The following is a 20,880-nucleotide window of genomic DNA, read 5'->3' on the forward strand; positions in this document are numbered from 1 at the left end:
AGTACAAAAAGAGAATAGTTAATACAAAAAAAGGAGCGGTTTATAAAGAGGACAGAAAAGGACAACAGTTTGTACAGTAACAGTGGAATACCTATTATAAAAGGAGAAAAATTGGTACAAATTGTATTTATTCTATGTCCAATTCTTGGAACTTCCTTTGAATCAGCAGAATGTATCAAATGTTTCCTTACATAGTTTCTGTATCTAGAAATTTGGTGCAAATCTGTTACGGAAACTCTCATTGTGTGTTTACAAGCTGTAAATTCAGGTTGTTACTAATTTCAGGCTGCTGCTTGGTGAGAGTGTTGGTTTGTAGATTGATGCCTGTATTCTGTTTCCAAACAAACATATTTGAAAGACTGTAGTCACGGAGTGCTGTAGAAATCCTGTAGAGGTCACTCTTACACTATAGTTTTCTGTGCAGAGGGAAGAATTCAAAAGCATTACGTGTTTGGCACTGAGAAAGACACGTTTATCTTTACCCTCTACCTGGAGTTTGACTGAGGCGTTGCATTTTGATTGCTTGTTCTGTTGAATGACTCTTAGCTCAGCTGTGACCAGCTGAGAGTCTGTCCTTGACTAATGGAATCAGCACAGCCTCTTTGTTATGACAAATTACATTGGAAAGGTAGAAGACTGCAGTTTACTAATAAAGTTTCCTGAAGATGTCCATTTGAGAATGCCAGATATTTGGTAGAAATATTTGCCTTCCACACCTTTTTAACAATATGGCTTCATTTGGACTTGAAGCACTGCATGTAGCAACAGGGAAGTGCTTTAACATCATTAGTTCATTCCTGAGTGCTTTTTTCTAGAAGTATCATCTAATGTTAGTTGTTGCAGCAACAAAGTTGTCATTTCACTATTGCTACCTAGACTGAGCTCCATTAAAAGGCTGCTAAGTAAAATAAGGTTCTCATGTACTTAGAATTCTGCAAGCAAATTCACAGTAATAAAATACAGACTGTAGATAAATACTACAGATGAATTGCAAACACTTTTAAGGTTTCTAAAAGTCAGGTTTACTAAAGGATAATCAGGTTTTCTTATGAAATACAATGATTTTGCATAAAATTTATTAGGTCATTCTTGTAAGAAAAGACAGAAGAAAATTTAAAGGATATCATTTATTTTTTTTTCTTAAGTCAAGCATTAGAGAGACATGTCATGCTCCTCAACATTCGTTTATACCTTACATAGAGAGTATAAGCTAAAGAAATTGAAGATGATTTTACTTGAGTGGAATGTAGTTGATAATATCTATAATTTTGAAAGCCATTTGTGTGACTTCGGAACTAAGATCTCATTTTGCTAACTGAAAGTCAACAGGACTTTAACCTCATGAGTAATTCTGGCAAACGCCATGCAGGTTTGGTGCACCTCTTAGGTTTGGTTGAAATTCAACTCATTATCACTTTCCGCCAGGTACATTAATTAGAAAGTGAGGGTATGAGGTAACAATTATGAGATCCTTGTTTCTGCATTAGTCACCATACTAATTCACTGATACACCAAGGAATAAGAAAATTAATTGCTTTGATATGTAATATGTCCCTAATATGTAACCGAAACATCAAAAATGGAAGAAAAAGAGATGGGCACACAAATTCTGCTAATCAGTATGGAAGAAAATTTCCTCACGCTCAGGGCCAGATCATAGAACCATAGAATTGTTAGGGTTGGAAGGGACCTTAAAGGTCATCTAGTTCCAACCCCCCCCCCTGCCATGGGCCGGGACACCTCCCACTAGACCAGCTTGCATCATGAACCCTTTCCTCTCACTGAAGCTAACAGGACAAAGAATAGAGTAAGATGTTATGCAGTAACTCATTTTGTACCTGCAATTGCAGATGAGACTTTCCAGGTTTCTTGAAAGATGTAAGAATTTGAAAAAAGGTCAGTCCTAGGCCAATAGCAAGTGGAATTAAAGTAAAACCTGATTCCTTACTTACAATACGAAAAGACAACAACAAAACTAAAAAACAAACAAACCCCCCAAAACAACACAACCCCCCCCCACATCTTGGAATGCTATGCATGGACACATTAGAAATACATGGCCAGTTAGGAACTGAAGTTGGACTGGAAAATTTAGAGATCCATTTTCTCTCCAATCCAGCAATAGCTCATTTTTCAATTGTAAAATGAATTGCTTCCAAGTTTGTGTAACAAAAAGGTAACTGGTTTAGGCTTCTTGGAAGTTTTCAGAGCAACAATCAGAAGGTGATATTGTAACTGATTCTGCTGTTCTTATAAAACAGTGATTTAATTATAATAAAGTTTTGTAATTGCCTTGATTAATTCCCTATTACTGTGTATTTAATGAATTAATTAATGTGTACTTCTCTTTTAGAAGTTCCTTCTGTAAAATGGACTGAAATATTTCTAGCAGCTTTTTATTTCTCTACAGATACCCACAAAGATTTAGATTGCAGAGGCTGGCCCAGAGGGACACCCCTCCAAAGTACAAGACATTCACGTCAAGATACAGATGATAGTCTGTCATTCATGGAAAGTGGTCTTGGCATACAAGAAAGCAAACTAAGGTATTTTTTAACTTGTCATATCACGCATGTATCATAACATTTATTGATTATTTTTAATTTTTTAAAAAAAATTCTGAAAGACATTGTGATACACATTGTTGTGTGAAAGGGGCAAAGCAGTTTGGGCAAAAAATAAACCCCCTTGCATTCTAACACTCCTCACCGAGGTGGGAGGCTAGGTGCGGCTAGGTTTAAATTCTGAGTGATGCCCAATTCAGCACTGTCAGTCCAATTGTGTTTAATATGTGTTAAAGTATTACGATTTGGATACACTAATAGTGGACTGCACCTTCAGTCTAGTCGTGCTCATGAACTAGCACGGCCACTCTCAAGTCTTTGGTCGCATTCAGTGAGAAACTGAAATGACTAGATACTTAAAAAGTGCCGTTTAATTAAACAACAGGTATATAGGTTCTTAGGATTGCCGGTGATAAATACACTGTCTGCAAAGCACGTGCAAATGAAAGTATTGTTATATATACAAAACGCGTGACAAAGTTATAAACAATACAGCCTGGCTATAAATGTAGGGTAGAGATTCTCTAGAGAAATTTCTAAGTTTCCCAAGAAAGCACTCGGTATAATCAAAGTCTTACCCAAAGGCATCCCTATGGGGGGGGAAGAGAGGCTCAGCCCGTCAACTGATCCCAGAAATCAGTGATGGAATTCTTTGCGATGGTGTCTTCCCTGGGTATCCGCCCTCTCTCGGGCTATTTTTATACTATTTGTTATGTTCAAGGTGGAGTTTGGGTGACTTTAGTCATACATACTTTTATTATGATTAGTGTAAAATTCTCTCGCTTCACAATTAAAGGTGTAGTTCACGAGAAGTTCAGGGCACAGACTCAAGAAGGAGTGGTCGCACCTTGGAGGCGGGTAGCCTTCGGGATGGAGCTGCGTTTTGGTATTATAATGACATTATAATGAGGAAAGTTCACACAAAGGACAGCATTTCATAAAAATTTGACAAAATGTTGGCTCTGAGTATCGAGCGGGCAGCTAATTGGCAGATTATGTGTTTCATGCTATCATCCCATTCCCGTATCTCCTATACATCATCAGGTAAAGACGTGGAATAATTGCATCCTGTCCTGTACCTCATGTAGCTTCACAAGCATCCTTATCAGGGAACCACAGGTGTTGTATTCTTCATGCCAGCTGTGGCTGTTTTCCACCTCAGAAGCCTATTGATTTTATACTTTTCCTTAATGTGTGAACAATGCTGTACTTTTGTATTTTTAGCCAATTTAATAATTATTCCATACACATACAAATATTTTAAGCAAGAATGTGACTGGAAGTTTTATAATCATATAAAACCATAAGGCACGTGTTTCCATTATTATGGTGGGACAGAGCATGATAAATCTTCATATTCTATTGAAAGAAAAAATGTGAAGAATACTGTGTCCAGCCAAACCAGTTTGCAAGTATGTGTGCCTTGTCAATGAATCATTGGTGGTCAGAAAAGAGGATTTTTAGCCTGTAGATATTAAAGGCAACCAGAAATATCTTTGGCAAGTTCCTACAAAACAATAATATAATCTATTAATGATGCAAAAGGGGTAAATAACATTCTAGAATCTTTTGCAGCAGACTTATGTATGTACAGATGGCTTCAGAAGTGCAAATGTGTTAGTTGATTTGTCTTCATATAAGGTGATGTTTTAAAGGATAATATTTTAAAGACAATGTGGGTATTTATTTGCTTTTCTATGTTCTTTAATGGCAGATAAATGGTAAAACAAGTTTCTTTCAAATAAAAGGAACATCTCACCAGAGATGAAAGTTACTCTTTCCCTCCATCCTTGCCTCTAACCCTTCCAAGTCCTTCATCTCCAGCCCCCTGTTGTTGCAGCTGTGGGGCTGCTCACATCTCTTTTCCATCTCTTCTGGAACTGTACTTTGTTGGAACAGCCTGTCTTGTACCCCATATTGAATTGAGAAACAAGAAGCCCCACTCTTTGCCTTGATTAGTTTTCTGCATGTTTAGCTAATTGAATAGGTTCAGGCATGAATGGAGGACACTGACAGAATCAGTGCTCGTCCCACTGTTAGCTGATCACTGCTTTCCTGTGTTGTCTGCCTCCCTGGGTGGTCATAAGAGTTTTTCTCGCCATTCAGTGAACCAGATTGGGAACAGATCTGGATTAAAAACTGAAACATTTTGCCAGCTTAGCTCAGCTTTGTGATCCATTTAATTTAGCAGATGCTCAAATATTTTGTGTCAGGATAAAGGAAAAGCAGAAATGAGCAGGGGCAGTCCTAGCTTATTCCAGTTTCAAGTGATAGTGGATAAACAGCCTAAATAATGAAGCACATACTGAAGCATGGAACAGGTAAAGTTTTTGACAGAGTTCCAAACAACAGAACTCCATCTTGCAACAGAAGGTATTAAAAAGTCTGATGTTACTGCTATTTGCGTTACCTTTAACAATGACTTTCCAGGTTGTGGTTCACTGTGTGCTCTCTGCATCATACGTTAATTTTAATGTCCACAAGACGTTAAAAGAATTAGAACTAAGACCAATAGGAAGAACAAATAACACTTCTTAGAGTGCTCAGTGGGTGAGCAAAATTGACAGACGAGTGGTCTATAAGTTTCCTTGCTACTGTTTTTCTGTAAGTGCACTGAGTTCTATGTGGCTAAGCATCGAGAACACTTCAGTGGTATTAAAAATGCAAAGAATTGCAGTGTTTACTAGCTGCAGCTGTGACTGTGGGGGTCTAGACTGTTTTTAAACAGTCATCTCTGGAAAATCTACACAGCTGAGACACACAAGAGAGTCACTTTGGCAGCTCATGAGGAGCCCTGCTTTTGCCTGATAGTCAGCCTTCAGCCGTGTCTCACGAGGTGTGAAAGGTGACAGCCAGCAGACTATCATCTTCTGTTAGAGCACTTTCTGGTCATTCGATATTTCTCATTTCTGATAGCCTGCCATGAAAAACAATAGATTCATAAATGCTCCTGGAGATGAATGTTTTTCCTAGTGGGGTTACAGTTAGCTCTGCTTCCTCTGTATGGGAGGGGAGACAGAGAGACTCCAGAGAGCCATTCAGTTTAGCAGCTGCTGCTGCTAATCACCAGTCTTGATACCCAAACCTAAGGCTTTGGTGTGATGATCAGGTTAATCTGGTCCAAGACTGTGCCAAGAGAGCTGGACTGCAGGAACATCAGCTGTTGGGTAGGGTAAGAAGATCAAAAGAATGTCTGAACAAAAAGGTAATGTATAATGAAATAGATGTCCCCTTCTGGAGGGGGTTGGGGGGGAAGCTTAAAAGCTTCTATCCAACAAGTCTTAGGTGATATGGGGTTTTGTGACTAACTCTAACAATAGATGGTTAAAAGTAATGTCTTTCACAACTCAATATATACTTCTTCCTTTAAATTAAATTGGACATATTGACAGTGTTGATCCATAAGGCTTTGTGTCCTGTTCTCACCCTTGGGCATGTGTCTACATAGGGTTCAGCTATTGGGTAGTGACTTTCTGAAAGCTTAAGAAAGGAATGGAAGCAAATCCTGTCATGATTTGGTTGTTGTAACTAATTGATTGCATCTAGAGAGCAGGAAAGGCATTGATTCCATTTTTGAAGTTAATGTATTTACCTAGGCAGGCTATCATGCTTTCTGGAAGTTTTCCAGAAGGGAATTAATTTTTTTTTTATCTATTTGCTTTGAACAAGCAACAATGCTGTGGAAATAAAAGGCAAGGGAAAGATAATTGCTGCCTTTCTGCTTCCCTGAGTGTGGAAGATGATAATGCATAATAGGTGGATGGGGCAAGGAATGAAGTGGCAACAATTATATTAGTTCCCTGCCATCACCTTCTATCGAATGGAGTTGAATGCTCAGGAGGGAGTCCAGTCGGCTTCCAAGAACATCACTCAGCAGTGGTCTCTGAGCAGAGACAGCTTTCTGTGTGTTGGTATTATCACTTCTCTTCCCTTCTGCCTGCAAAGGCAAACTTGGGGGGGGGGGGGGCGGGCAGGGAGCTGTCTCTCTCTACTGTTAATTTTGGCTTTCATATCAGCTGTCAGAGACTGTATTACTTTTCACCCATGGTGTCCTCTATAGTAACTCAGGAAAGACACAGTCTGTGAGCAGCTGACACTCAGAAAGGTGTGTTGCCCTGATGAGGGATAGAACAGGCTCTTGGGAAATGCAGCAAGACTATATGGAGTGTTAGGACTTGGCTCATGTTTAAGCCGTGTTGTTACCAGCAGTGGTACCAGAAAAATATCTCAAACGAAAGGGAAAACATGATAAAAGCTATTACATCATGTACTTTCTGAGGGGAAAACATGTTGTATATGCACTTAAATGACCTTTTCTTGTACAGTAAAATGTCCTAGTGCATATAGCTTCAATACAAAATTACTAGGAAATAAATGAGTCTGCAAAAAGATCATGAGACTCATGGATGCAGTTAGCCAGTAGACTGTGTGCACAAGGTGCTACCGCATCTTTTTGGCTGTTGTGATCTTTGACCTGTTTACATTTACTAGCAAGTTCTTGCAGGCTATTTACAGAGAAGTACAAGTGCTTTCTTAGGGTGAGAGCTGTCCGTAATGGCAGTATTCAGGAGCTATTTATCTATATTTTTCTGAGCGCATGTTCATTCATTAGCATATCATCTGGGCTGACATGTCTTTTTCAACAGAGATCTGAGTCTCTGAGCAGGTTAAGCTAAACCAAAAGAAATTAACCTAACCTGAATATGGAATTCTTTGCTTTGCCTCTTTGTTCCAGATAAATTTATTGAATTTAAATGAACTTTTGTATTACTGAATTGAGAGTCACTACTGAATTACAAGGTAGTATTTTTAAATGGAATGTTTTTTCATTTAGTAGTAGGTATATTAAAAGATTATGAGCAGAAAGATGATAATAATTTTAAAGCTTAATTAAAGATAGAGATGTGTATTTATTCAAAATAACTGCATTTGTACTATAAAAATACATAAGAAAAGAAGTTAGGGAAATAAATTCAACTGGTTTGAATGGCTGTATTAAACACGGAATTTATCTATCCTGTAAATATTTAAGTATTACTGTGTACAAAATGTCTTCATTAATCTATTCTTTATACTGATATTTATTTGTCAATTCTTTGGTTATATACATACATGGTGTTTATGGCAGTTGTCTTGAGATGCAGATCAATAGCTAATTAACTGTAACTGTTTAACTTTCTCCATAAATCATAAATTAACTAAATCAGAATTTGAAAGATGTGGTAAATGACTTCTTATTAAAGCAATACACTTTCTCCCAGAGTCATTAAAAAAAAAAAAAAAAGAGAGAGAGAGAAGGGGAAAATGCTGTTTAGAAAAAAATCCGAGTTTTGCTCCAATGAATGTAAATAATGAACAAATGACTGTAATTTTTTTAAAATCAGTGATCAAGTAGTTTAGTGTATACTTCATTCCATCTATTTATAGTAACCACACAATAAATCAATTTTTTCATTCTGTATGCATTATTAGTATCCAGTGCTGAAAGCTACTACTTGCAAGAATAAGAATTTCATGGTTAATCTTTTTGGTACGATTCAGGTACAAGTATGTTGCTGTATATCCAGAATAGGCAGAAATTTACAGACTTTACACCGGAATCACTGAAAAGAAAGTGCTTTATAATTTGAAAATATATAAATGACGGTGAAGGACACAATGGATTCATGCAGTTGTATGCTGCTTCTTCAGGAAAAATACGCATATAAATACGTGAATTATACTCTTTTCATGTGTGCTTTTGTGTCATGCTACTCAAGAAGTAACATATACATCTATTATATTAGCAGCATGGTATGACATAATTGCCTTAAGCTATGTTAATTTGAATCAGGACTGCAGAGAAGTGCATAAAGTACATACAATATTACATGAAATGTTGAAGTTGATAAATTAAAACTATATGTTCTAGTTACAGTCAAGCAACATTAGCATAAAAATGAACTAATCCATGCAATTTATATGCTTGCAACTTCAAACACATGAATACTAAAATAGGACAATCAATGCTTGTATTCTCAGTAAACTTATAGTGTTTCTTCTGGAGACGTTTCACTTAACTGTGAAATTAAAATGGAAAATACTCTTCATGATCAAAACCAATCCATTAATCTGGGTCTCAGAATAACCCCAATAAAAAAGTGTTTTGTAAAACTACTGTTTTGAATAACTAGTGTTTGAAACAAAAGTATTATGCTGAAAAAGGACATGAAAAAAAAAATTACACATCAAAAAGGTAAGCTCTTATGGTCCATTTTCAAAGGAACTTAAGTCATTCAGGTTTTGAAAATGGTGCCAACAAAATCTTGTATTAAAAATGTTTGCTGTATTTTAAAAATAGCAATCAAATACACTGACAATATATTGACAATCATTAGAAAATATTAATGATGCAGTCCCCAGTTAATCACCTAAAGAAAGTACTATGCAAGAGCTTGACAATCAGAAACTGAACTGAATGGCATAAAATTGATTAGGGGCACTTCCAAAACAAGCAAAATTAAATAAAATATTTCTTAAAAAAAACCAACCACCCCCCAAAACCTAAGGAAGTACAGTAACACAGATAAGGATCTTTCTTTTAAAAAGAATATTGATATGTCCTGTGATACTTGTCTTCTCTGCAGAGCTATAAATCAATCATTGGACAAGGAGAAAAAAATACTTGATTACATAAAACAAATCCACTCTTCAGGTTTATCTATATCTACTTACATAGGCCATATGAGTAAATGTCATCATACATCCTTGTACTCACACAGGAAATGGAGGGATATGCTGCCTACAAAACCATGCTAGACCTACATAGATTTTGTGGACAGAGTTGTTTTTGAGTATTTGGTTCTAAAGTGTTTGGCTTTGTAGTGTTACCTCCGATCTAATGTTTTGGGTGATGGTAACTGCTGAGTGTTAAAAGGAGATACATTACTAAAATTGGACTTCATGATCTGCAACTGCTAGCAATCTTAATTTTAATGTATTAGTCACTAAACTGATATTAATTGTAGTCAACTAACGTGATATGACAACAGATTTTTTTTCAAACAGATGAAAACTGAAGAGAAAGCTTAAATGTGATAGTCTTAGAAGTTCCTTAATGCTTGAAACATCCTGAAAGTTAAAGGGCCTCTTAAAAATCTAATTAATCTTCCCTGTTTTTAAATACAGAGAAGCAAACATTTGCTAAAGTCTAAATTCATTTGAAGTCATCACTTTACAGACATTTGTCCAATAATCTGTTTAATTATTCATGCCCAGATAACAGAAAAATTGATAGGCAGGCATAAAATTATTTCTAAACCATGAAAACTTCCACCTCCGCTTCTTGGCTACAGGTCAGGAACTCCTGAAACTAAAACCGTATTTCCAATATGCATCCATAGCTCTCTAAGCAGATAATGTTTGTCCATATATGTTTGTTTTCTGTTGTGATCACTTAGTGAGAGGTTGTTCCTCAAAGTTATATTAAGAATAGCTAAGCACAACCAGTCTTCCATGATGTGTTATCGTTTCCTTTCATATCTACTGCCAAAAAGAAATCAGGTCCAAAAGAAAGAAAAGGAGAAGGCAGGCTACCAAAAAATGTAGGTCACGCACAAAAGCCTTTTGGCTATAACTGTCCACCAGTTCCCAGCCTTTCAGAACTGGCATATTACTTTTAAAATATAAAAAGCAGTTGGTATTGTAGTTAGTGGGTTTTTTGCATTTAATTATTATTCTGAGGCTGTTCTCTAAAATGAAGCCACATGTTACGTGATTGCAGTCCCTGTGCCATTGTTTCATAGAGTTCCAGTTGTATCACTGTGCTTTACTTTCTCGCAAGTAATACTATGGGTTTTTCACACATTTGCAGAAGGGAACTACTACTTCCCAGGGCAGCAGCTTCATTTGTTCTGGAAAGCTGTGAGGAACATCTCATAGTATGGTGTTTCATAGAAGTACATATTCATTCTAAGTGGTTAAGCTGCTCCAGTCAACACAGTACTGCACTTTCATACGTATTGTACTTACTGGCGTCTGTGGTGTTTTTGGTTTTGTTTTTTCTTTTTTGAGGGGAGGTGGTGTGTATGTGCCTCCAAGGAATACTTTTCAGGCAGGGTCTTGGGTAGAATTCAGTTTGGCTAAACATAGGTGTCCAGTGCCATTTGAAATTTCCCTGTAATTCCTTCAGGGTAGAACTATCGGATTGAAAAAAGTATTAAGCACTTAATCTCCTGTTCCTCCTCAAACCCTCTACTGATGAGGAAAAATAGTCTAGATAAAACAATTATAACTAATTGAGCTATATCAAATCTGTTTTCGAGATAATGACTGAGCCTGGATGCAGAAATTGTAACTGATATGTGTGAATCTTCACAGTACATAGAAAGAGGAAATGAGTTTCTCATTATATCTTCTAGTTTGCATAAATAGTATAATATCCAGGTCTTTAAGATGAAAATCAACATTATTTTCTCGTTTCTATAGTATCTACTGTGGTACAATCTCTATCTGGGATTTATGTACTGCTTAATATGAGTAATGCTTTTACGACATGTGGTTATTTCCTACAGCACAAATTACCAGTTTTTAGTCCTCGATTTAAATGCAAATAAAAATATTGACTTAATATTATTTATTTATTTTAATGGGAAGGTATGTAAAGCAACCTGACTTTTCCTTCCAGTATATAAAGGACAATTAGCAGAATTTTTTAACTAAATGGCCATGTTAAAACCTAATATTAGCAAAAGGTGGTGTACATCTCAACCGAAACTCATCTACTTTAAACTTGCATTCCTTCCTTAAGCTGGCATTGTAGTATTGGACACTGCATTCTCTGAAAGCACCACCTGTGTGAAAGTACCCTCAGAGTAGAAAAACATAAGAAGAAACATCTGATGTCCAGAATAGTTCAAGAGAATGTAAATCTTTATAAGTGGCTGCTGTAATTATTCCTTCTTTGATTTGCTGTTCTAAAAGGGCTGGGTTTTTCTTTCTAGATATCGGTTTAACTCACTTAATACTTCTGTGTTCCAAAGGCAAGGTAAAATGAATGTTTACATCAAACATTCATCAACTGAGTCACTTCCCTGAGTATGCACAATTTTCCCATATTAAAGAGCATTCCTCTGAGCTACTTGGCTGCTTGGGCAGCTGTTTTGTACTTGGTTTATAGAAAGCAGTATGGGTAGGAAGGTACTCTGCTTTAGGTGATGTTTGGTTTACTTTTATAGAACAGTCATTTAAAACTGCAAATAAATGATGTTATTAATTTATTTTATTACAGTAAGGCAGATCTTTTCAATAAGAGAAAATTGTTGTTGTGGTGGTGTACAGTCTTATGTAAAATTAAACCCTTTTGAATACCACTGTGTTGCTGAGAGTTCATTCCATTGTTCCCCAGGCTTAATTCTCATCTGTCACTCAAGCTACCATGCTCATTGATGATACTTCTTTCTCTGCTGCCCTTTCCAAGTTCAGTTCCACCCTCTTGCTTTTCTCAAATGTATTTTTCCTTCAGATCTTGTGTGGCCTAGAACTATTGCTCTTGATTTGAGTAAAAGTATTTCTTTCAAATCTTTTTTGTTTTTTTAAAAAAAAAAGCTCCTGAAGAATTTTAAAGAACATTGCAGTAGCTTTCCTCTGCAGGAAAAGTATAGACAAAGTTTGCAATTAGAGCTGGAGAATATAAAGACTCATAAACATGGTGAATTTGAAGTTTAAGAGATTTTTATGGGTTTTGTTATATGCCTCTACTTTATGTTTATAAGTATGTCAACTTTACAGTTGTTACCAGTTTCATTCTTATATGTTAAGAAGTTTTGAGTGAAAACGTTGAAAAGATAAAGTAGCAGTTAGCAGTATGTAGAGAAAACATTGTACTTGAAAGAGATTGAGAAAAAGGACTTTGAGAGAATTGAGAAAACAAACACTTAGGGAATTGACAGTTCTGTCAGAAAAAAACCAATTAATTATGTATAAAACTGTTAAGAAGAGTAGTAGGGAATAAAACAGATTTACTTTGGCATGACAAATTGCAGTTTAAAACAAATGGTGGTATGATATGTTGATGTACATTTTCTTTCCTATAATTATCTGACATAGATTTTGGTAGGTTATTTTTATTTGGTTGTTTGTGAAGTTAAATGATTTAATTCACATCATGAGGTTCTCATAGGATCTATTTAAAAGTTTGCTGTAAAATTATGTAGTGCATATATGAATGTGATCTTTGTGGCACTTCAGAAAGTAAAAGATCTTCATATTCAGCTGAGTTCTCAGGAATGTGAAATGCAGAGTTAAGGTTTTAAGTAACTGAAGATGAGCCAGTGCAGCCAGCTGCTCCCCAAGGGATGGATGGTCAGGCATGATAACACAGCAAGCAGGGCAGGGGCCTCATCAGCCAGTGCCCTAACGCACTACCCCTAGGAAAACCTGGGAACAGTCAAACAATAGTGCAGATGGCCAGACAAGTTTGGTGTGATGAAACGGGTCCAAGGTCTAACTAGTGAGTCAGCTCTTACAGGTCGGGATCAGATCTAGTGATGGCAACCAGGGTAAGACACAGCACAATGATCATCATGCAGGTCCATAACAATGAAGCAGGGTCAAGCTCGAGCCTGGAAATCAGTCCAAGAGCGTGGATCTAGATTACTGGTTACATAGGTAGAGCTGCACTTGAGCTAGAGACTGTCACTCCTGTAACATAACCTCAGTCAGGGGCTGGAGGCCCAGGGCCGAACTTAAATGGAGCTGTGGGGCTCATGGATCCTCTGGGGAAGCCCCACGTGAGGCTGGTCTGATGAAGTCTATTGGTGTGCTCAGGGCCCTGAGAGAGACAGACAGACACACAAAATATTCATTGAAAATTACTGTTGTGGATTTCTTTAAATTACTGAGTTACTGATGATAAATGGAATTGATAAAACTGTTTTTTTTAATTTTATTAGTATTGTCCAAATTATTTCCCATTAAAAAATAATGTAGAACTTTATATACCCATGTGTCTCTGTAAAGACAGGCATTCTGTTGCAAAATTAAAAGGAATTGATCTGACAAACTGTTCAGCAGCTGTGCTTGGGGTGCTCTGAATAACTCGTAGAAATGAGGTTTTGTATTTTGGATAATTGGTTTAATACAGCACAATTTTTAAATATACACATTTTTCAGGACATTCCTTGTTTTTGAACATGGCCTTGTATTCCAATCTAGGAATGAGATAATCATGGAGAAACTTCCAGTAGAAGAGGTGTAGTGTCTAGTTCTGGAACAAAAGTTAACAGCCAAGTTTGATATCTTGCAATATATATAAAATAACCTACAAAACCTAATTATAAAATAGGTTATATATTAAAATAAAATGGAAATATCTTTGTCACGTGGCAGAGATTACTATTCATTTCTTCCAGTATCTTTTCCTATCAGTACATACAGGTTTGCTCCTCCCTGTAATCAGCTGTTATAACTTTCTCTTCTTTAAATCTTTTCACGTGTCTGTTTTTCTTGTGGTTATTGGAGGTGTTCTGGTGATTGTTTTACATCCTATTATGACCTGATGTCGACCTTTAATTGGCTTGATTATTAATATTCATGGTTTTGTATTTTTTGTTACGGTGACAACCATTCATAATAAATGACAAATCATTCTGACTTGCCCTGAGATTCTGTGTCATAACATTATTCATGATGAATTCTTCGGTGTGAATGGAATAGGAAAGGCTTTTGGAACTTTTTTTGTCCTAGATTAATTAAGGTCTGTGCCTTCTTAGGTGTTTCTGTTCTCATGTAACTGTATTAACACTTTACTGTTATGCAGTTATTTCATCTTTGATTCCCCAAAGGTTTACGTGCTATAAAGGTTAACACACTTTACTTGGACCTGACTTACATAACTAGTAATTTATTTCAGTGAATAGCCTTGTCGGCTTCTGGGAATGAGTTTACCTAATTAATAATTATAGCTGTGTGTAAAAGATGTATATTCAGTCTCTGTGCAAGTATTCCCTTGAAACTACTGGCAAAGCTGTTCATTTCTAGAAAAGCTAAGATAGTCAAGTCAGGTATCAGTTCTTGTGCAGGGAAATTCCCTTTGTCTATATGGCCTGATCTCAAAAAACCCAAAATGCAGCCATTTCAGGTAGAGGCACAAGAACTCTACAGAAAGAGCTACACAACAGAGGAGAAAAGAGAGCTCCCATGCGAAGAGGAGAGAATGTTTATGAAAAGTTTCATTAGGCTCCTAGTGCTGTGACATATTTCATCTTTGAGCTTGAAAGATACCACCATGTTCACGTGTATTCCTATGTTTCGCTTAGTTTAGAAGTAAAGACAGATTGAATCCATGTAAGGATCTATTTGAGGTATGAGATAAGTTCATAATAGTCAGATACAGTTTCATGCATGAGGCCAAGTTCAGGCAACGGTTACCATACAGTTTCTTTTATGAAACTTCTCTTACAAATAGTGAGTTTCACACAGTCTTTGACATGAAAGTAAGCTTGTTGGATAGCTTTTCAAAGATTGATTTAGAAATGGAGGGAGAGATTTACGTGTGGAAGTGTGATGTAACACACTCTGTAGGCCCATCTTACTTCTAAAGGTCACATTTATTTTGTTTATTGCATGCATATACATCAAAATTTTATATTGATTTTCGAATGTTTTTTTAAGTTTTGAAAAATTAGGCATCGCTTAGGAATACAGAGACTTGATAATATACAAGAAAGATTGAGTTCAGTTGAATGAAGAAAAAATGTCTTTCCAGTATAATTTGGAAAAACTACCTAAATTATTATTTTTGGAGTTGGACATATTAGAATAAAGCAGTGGTTTTAATGATATGGTATAGAAGTAGGTGAGATACAGGTGACTAACAAATAGCTTCATAGTGGCAAACACAGGCAAAATCTGGAGTAATTCATAAAATTTCTGTAAGTGTCAGTTAGACATTGTTTTCTTTCTAGGAACAGTCTAAGATGACACTTCGACAGGATCGAGATTGATTAGAAGCTGGCATTTCACTGGATGGCAGAACAGTGTCTTGCTGGTGTCTTATTCACACCAACATGTGTTTCTTTGTGTCACCTGTCTTCTGTGATAGCCTTGGTCTTGTCAATCAGTTTCTGTCTTAATTGCATGTTCTTTTGTTCTGATAAATATCTTGCACTTAGGAAACAATGAATGTAGCTATTGAAGCACTGAAGAGAGAATGCATCTTGAGAGGAGTTCTCAGGTAGCCAGACTGCCTTGTAGTATCCTTGTATCCATCAGAAAATCTTGGAGGTTACTTTGTAAGATGTTGATTTCTGTCTTGGCACACTTTAGAAAAAACAGAATCTGTCTTCAAAGCTACTGTTCTATAGCAATGTAGGGGAAAATATGAGCTATTACTTACTGGCACGATACTAAGTATACTAAGATTAAAATCACATGCTGTGGTTTTGACCAACCTGACTGACAGCTTTCAGTCCAGTTCACAGCTTTAAGTGGTAAGAATTGGAATTAAAATGTTTTAGGCGTGAGTTACTGTACATGTCTGTTTTCATACACTTTAGCACCAGGCGTTCAGTTGCAGTATTTCTTCAGAATAAGGTTTAATGTAATTGAATAAGTTCCTCCAGCATAATGAAAAGATGCCACCCAGTTTTGCAAACAAAACCTTTTGAGAAAGGTGCACATTAATGATTGAGAAGTAATTCATCATATAACATGAAAATCCCACGATATTGAATCCAAAATGCATCTACATCTTTTGAAGTCTAATCATTTGAAATGACCTAAAAGAAGTAGGAATCTATGCACTTGATAAGTTTATTCCTAAATAATTTTGTGATTGTCTCAGAAGTATAATAAAATGTCGTATTTCTTTGGCTGTCACTGTAAACCTTGTCCAAGTATTTGGTCTCAGTATGAATTCAAGTTTCTATATAAAACATCTTGCCTTTTTGTGTGTGTGGTTGTGTTAGCTTCTGCACTGATGGAATTCTAACTATTGAAGATTCACAAAAAGATCTTTCAGCATTTTGCTGTCTAAATTAAATAGAATTCCTCTATCACACTGTAGAGTTATGCCCCGGGGAGTGTTTATTTTGTCACAACATGTAAATGGTAGTATAAATGAAGCTATTTCACAGAGGATCTAACAGTAGGTCTTGAATGACAACTTGCTTTATGGCTCTTTGCTTATTTTTGCGTTAAAAAAAAAGTACCCAAAGATGACAAACTTCATAATCCAAAATCCCTCAGTTCTAGAACATTTTTCAAAATTTGTACTTCCCTATTCCTCTATTGGTTCCAATTTAATCCTCTTAAAATGCCATTTCCCAAAAAACAAAATGTATCATTTTACCCCTCTGCTTCTTCTGTCAGTGCAGTTTAATTTTTCAGATTACTATCATAAAGAGAATTTATCTGATTTCATTTTAGTTTGACCCTTTATTCTGGCTACTGTCCTCTTCATATATGGAAACTATTTTTAATCCTGAGCTCATGTCATTTGTCCATTTCCATTAATTAAAGCTGTATTAGAGTGAGATTTTGCCTCCTTTCACATCAATGACAAAACTTGTATTTCATCTACAGACCAGTCAGTCCTTTGAAATGCTTGGAGTACTAAGTTCAGGTCTGGCGTTTATTGGTACACCAAGGGGTACCTCAAAGCCTGTGCAAGAGGTTGGAATGCTACTGTTATGGGTCTTACTCAAAAGGAGGTAGTGAAACATGTATAATTAAATAAAGTAATTGTTATTAGTTTAATTATAATTATGTTAGTAAAATTCAGGACAAGCACAACTTATGCATTAAATTCATAGTATATCGAATTAATTATCTCCCTTTCCCAGTACCCATTCTAAGGTACACAGAATAGTTTGCTGTCTCTTCGTCTGTGACGATAGAAAAGTTTGTTGCATCATATTGTAAGTCAGAACACAACTAACAGAACCTAACTGGAAAATAATGTTAAAGTAAGCTCTGACTTCCTGAATCAGCTTTAACAGAAACAAGACCACCCTATAAATGTATAGCTTGAAGGGTGAAAACACAGTAGGGAGAGGGAAAGTACTTCCTTTGCAATAGTTAATTATGTTCAGGAAGTGGAGGGGTAATCAGGCTGCAGTTATTGATGGGTTATCTTTAGCAGCTGTGCAGATAATGGACTTGGCTGAGGGGTATTTCTAAAAGCAAGCAGGAATAAGCATCTTCCTGCAGGAAACTATGAAGATCAACATCAGTTATGCCTATGAAAATCTTGGGGAAAAGGTGGAGGAACTATTCAAACTTGGAAAAAAAATATGAGTTCTGCTATGGGGACAAATGTATACCTTGAAACTTCATTCATTTTCTCTAGAGGTGAGTCAAAAGACATAGGTCTTATATAATACTTAAGTTCTTAATGATGAGGTAAGTAACCTGAAAAAGGGCGGGGGAAGAAAAAATCGAAGAACTAAACTAAAGCATATATGTAAGTGTATTTTAGTTTCTGTTCATGTGTTACTAAACATTTGCATCTGAATGGTAAGAAGATGGATGTTATTGCTATGTGTTTTAGGCAGGTACACAGTGATCTCAAAGAAATCAGAAAATGTTATTTTATTACGGTAGATAATGTTGCTCTCAAAATACAAGCTGATAAGATGAAACGTCATACCTTGTCCCAGAGAAAGTAAGGCCTCGCAATTTTAGTTTTAAAGTGAACAAACAGACAAAACCCACCAAGAACTCAAAACTGTAAACTATTCGAAGGGAAAACCAGCAGTAATACAACTGATGTAAACATACGATTGAAGATGATAATATAGCTGCTGAAACCTATGATTGTAGACAATAAGAAAGCAAATGCAAAAGAAAAAAAAATATAGTCAATTCTAAAACTAAAATCTTACCGTAGAGATGAGTAACTGGTTGCTGTTTGCAAATTTAGTTCTCTGCTGTAGTGTTTGGAAACTAAATTTTTAAGTGCAACTTGCACATCTGTAAATGGGAACCTCTGTAGGGGTATAGATTTAATGCTACAAAAAAAGTATCTTAGAGCAAAGTCTGCCTTCTGTTGTCACTGAGACGCAAAAATATCTATGTGAGGTAGTTGGGTAATACTAAATCATATGAATTTATGTGAAGCTTAAAGTAAGTCTTACTGTGATATAGCTAACTGTGGAAAGCCTAGCTCACTTAATTCTCCTTTGCAATTTTATGAAATCATTCACTTCCTGTTAACATGATTATAGCTAAGATGGACACATACTGCCTACAGATCTTCCTAGTGTTTTACTAAACTGCTATTTATCGCACAGCTTTTTAGTGTTATACTGATTCTTTTCTGTACTGTATAATTGAGGCCTATGAAATAAATTAAAATTGAAATATAGCTTTATAGTATAATAATCCTTAATGGGATACCATTTTTATAGTTCCACATCCCAGATACACTTTTCAATAGTAGTGTCCCCTTCTTCTAAGGGCATGAGTTGACTTGAAGGTAGTGATGCAAAGCACCTTGTTTACAGCTGGAAACTATTTCAGTGCAGTCAGCTTCAGATGATTTCCTGGCAGGTGCTATAACAAGGACAAGTTTATTGTAGCCCAGGTGTATGCAATATTACTAATGTCACTTTGGCCTGATGTGCAAGGCTAGCAGTGATAGCAACTTCTGCATCTACTGCTTCACTGCACCTACAGTTAGAGATATTCCTGAATAGCTTGTGCCGCTGCAGTCTAAATGAGTAACAGATGTGGAAATCCTCCCCCAGAAGTTTCAAGTATCTTATGAACTTATTATATACTTCCAATGCACGTTAAATTGAGTGTTTTTCAAAAGTTACAGCATTAGAAATGTAGTACTTGAAAGTACTCTTTTTGGTATTCCAAAGAACACAGAAGCTGTTCTTCATCTTTAGTTATTCTTTCCTATCCTCCTTCTGAACTATAAAAGAATGCAGAATAAAACCAGAAGTTACCATCAGCATCCTTATCCCATGACCACTATCAGATGCTTTTCAGAAAGTTACTTAAAGGAAGCAAAACACACACACACGCTACTGAAATACAGCTCTGCCTGATCTATCAGAGATTGATTTAAGCACAAGATGTTAGTTCCAGCATGACTGTTGCTAGTGGGGAGTGGAACTTGCCGGTTAAAAAAGTCATAATATGTCGAAATAGAGTGCAATTATTTCAATTTTTCTTCCATAAATTATTTCCAGTTATATTCAAAGCTGACAAAATTGATGCTAATGATGAATAGTTAGAAATCAATGCAGATGTTCAGGACTGCCTATTGCAAACAAATAAGCATTCAGAGGATGTCATTATTTGTCTGTATGTGGCCACATTGCAAGTGCTATATAATTAACTGCTTTACAACGAAGCCTGTAGTGAGATTTAATTTTACAAGAAGTGTCATGAAAATGCAAATCATCATTGAAATGCTAGACCAATTTTAATGTATTTGGGCAACATAATTGAGAGGGAAAACATCTATTAAATAAAAGCATCAGTGTAACTTTGGTTTTCTATTAAAAATCCTTAGCTTTTGATAAACCAGACTGAACAGCCCTCATGTTTGTCTAGCCTGTGCATTCCTTTGCACTTAACTGTCTTCTCTTGGTAAATTGACTGCAATGAGTTTGGTTATTTTGATCCTTATGGCTAGGAGATGTGGAGGCCTGCTAAGTTTGATGCACAGTGCATCAAAACTTTGACCTAGGCTGCTTGCTCAACTCCTTATATGTGAATATTGCTGGACTTCTCGTTATGAGGCTTCTCTTCTATTTTTTTCCCTTCTCATTGTTCTTGTGAACTGCACTGGTTCAGAGACCACAGTTGGCCGTTATGTTGTAGCAACAGTGAATCAGTATGATTTTCAGGCACTCTTAAGGCATTTGTCTTGTTTTTTTCCAAGCTTTTTGGTTGTGCTACCATGTGGAATTAATGCTTTTCTGATTATCAGCTATGATCCCCTTATTTTCTGATTTAATGCTTGTGTGGAGTTCTCCTAATCTGCTCATATTGCTTATGTTCTTTGTTTCAAAAAATCATAGCTATGTATTTGGTAAGGAACAAAATACGTTCCTTGTATGTAGTTCAGTTACCAGTACAGATTTTCCTCAGCGGTATCTGGTGGTCTTTGCTACTCATAATTCCTGTAAACTGCATGTCATCTGGAGGCTTTATTCAGTATTGAGAAACTGTTTTCTGCCAGGTAGCAAATTAGTTTTTATAGATCTGAATAGAAATTTAAGAATCATTTGTTGTCTAAACTGGACTGATCACTGTGTCAACAGGAAGTGGATAGGTAAAAAGCTGTTCCTACTGTCTGTCTATGCTGCTTTTATGTGGC

At 36.2% G+C, this 20,880-nt stretch overlaps 1 protein-coding gene across 5 annotated transcripts in view; it reads left to right on the forward strand.

The window, feature by feature from the left end:
* UNC13C (unc-13 homolog C) overlaps positions 1–20,880 on the forward strand; it is a 228,027-nt gene that overhangs the window by 11,245 nt on the left and 195,902 nt on the right. For all 5 annotated transcript variants that reach the window (XR_008468536.1, XM_054215056.1, XM_054215054.1 and 2 more), the window contains one exon: positions 2,411–2,546. Coding sequence is in view for 4 of the 5 variants with exons in the window: in XM_054215056.1 (XP_054071031.1) it covers positions 2,411–2,546 (136 nt within the window). In the remaining variant the exon portion in view is untranslated. The remainder of the gene's footprint in view (positions 1–2,410; positions 2,547–20,880) is intronic.

The sequence above is a fragment of the Rissa tridactyla genome, chromosome 9, assembly GCF_028500815.1.
Source record: "Rissa tridactyla isolate bRisTri1 chromosome 9, bRisTri1.patW.cur.20221130, whole genome shotgun sequence".
Taxonomy (NCBI): Eukaryota; Metazoa; Chordata; class Aves; order Charadriiformes; family Laridae; genus Rissa; species Rissa tridactyla.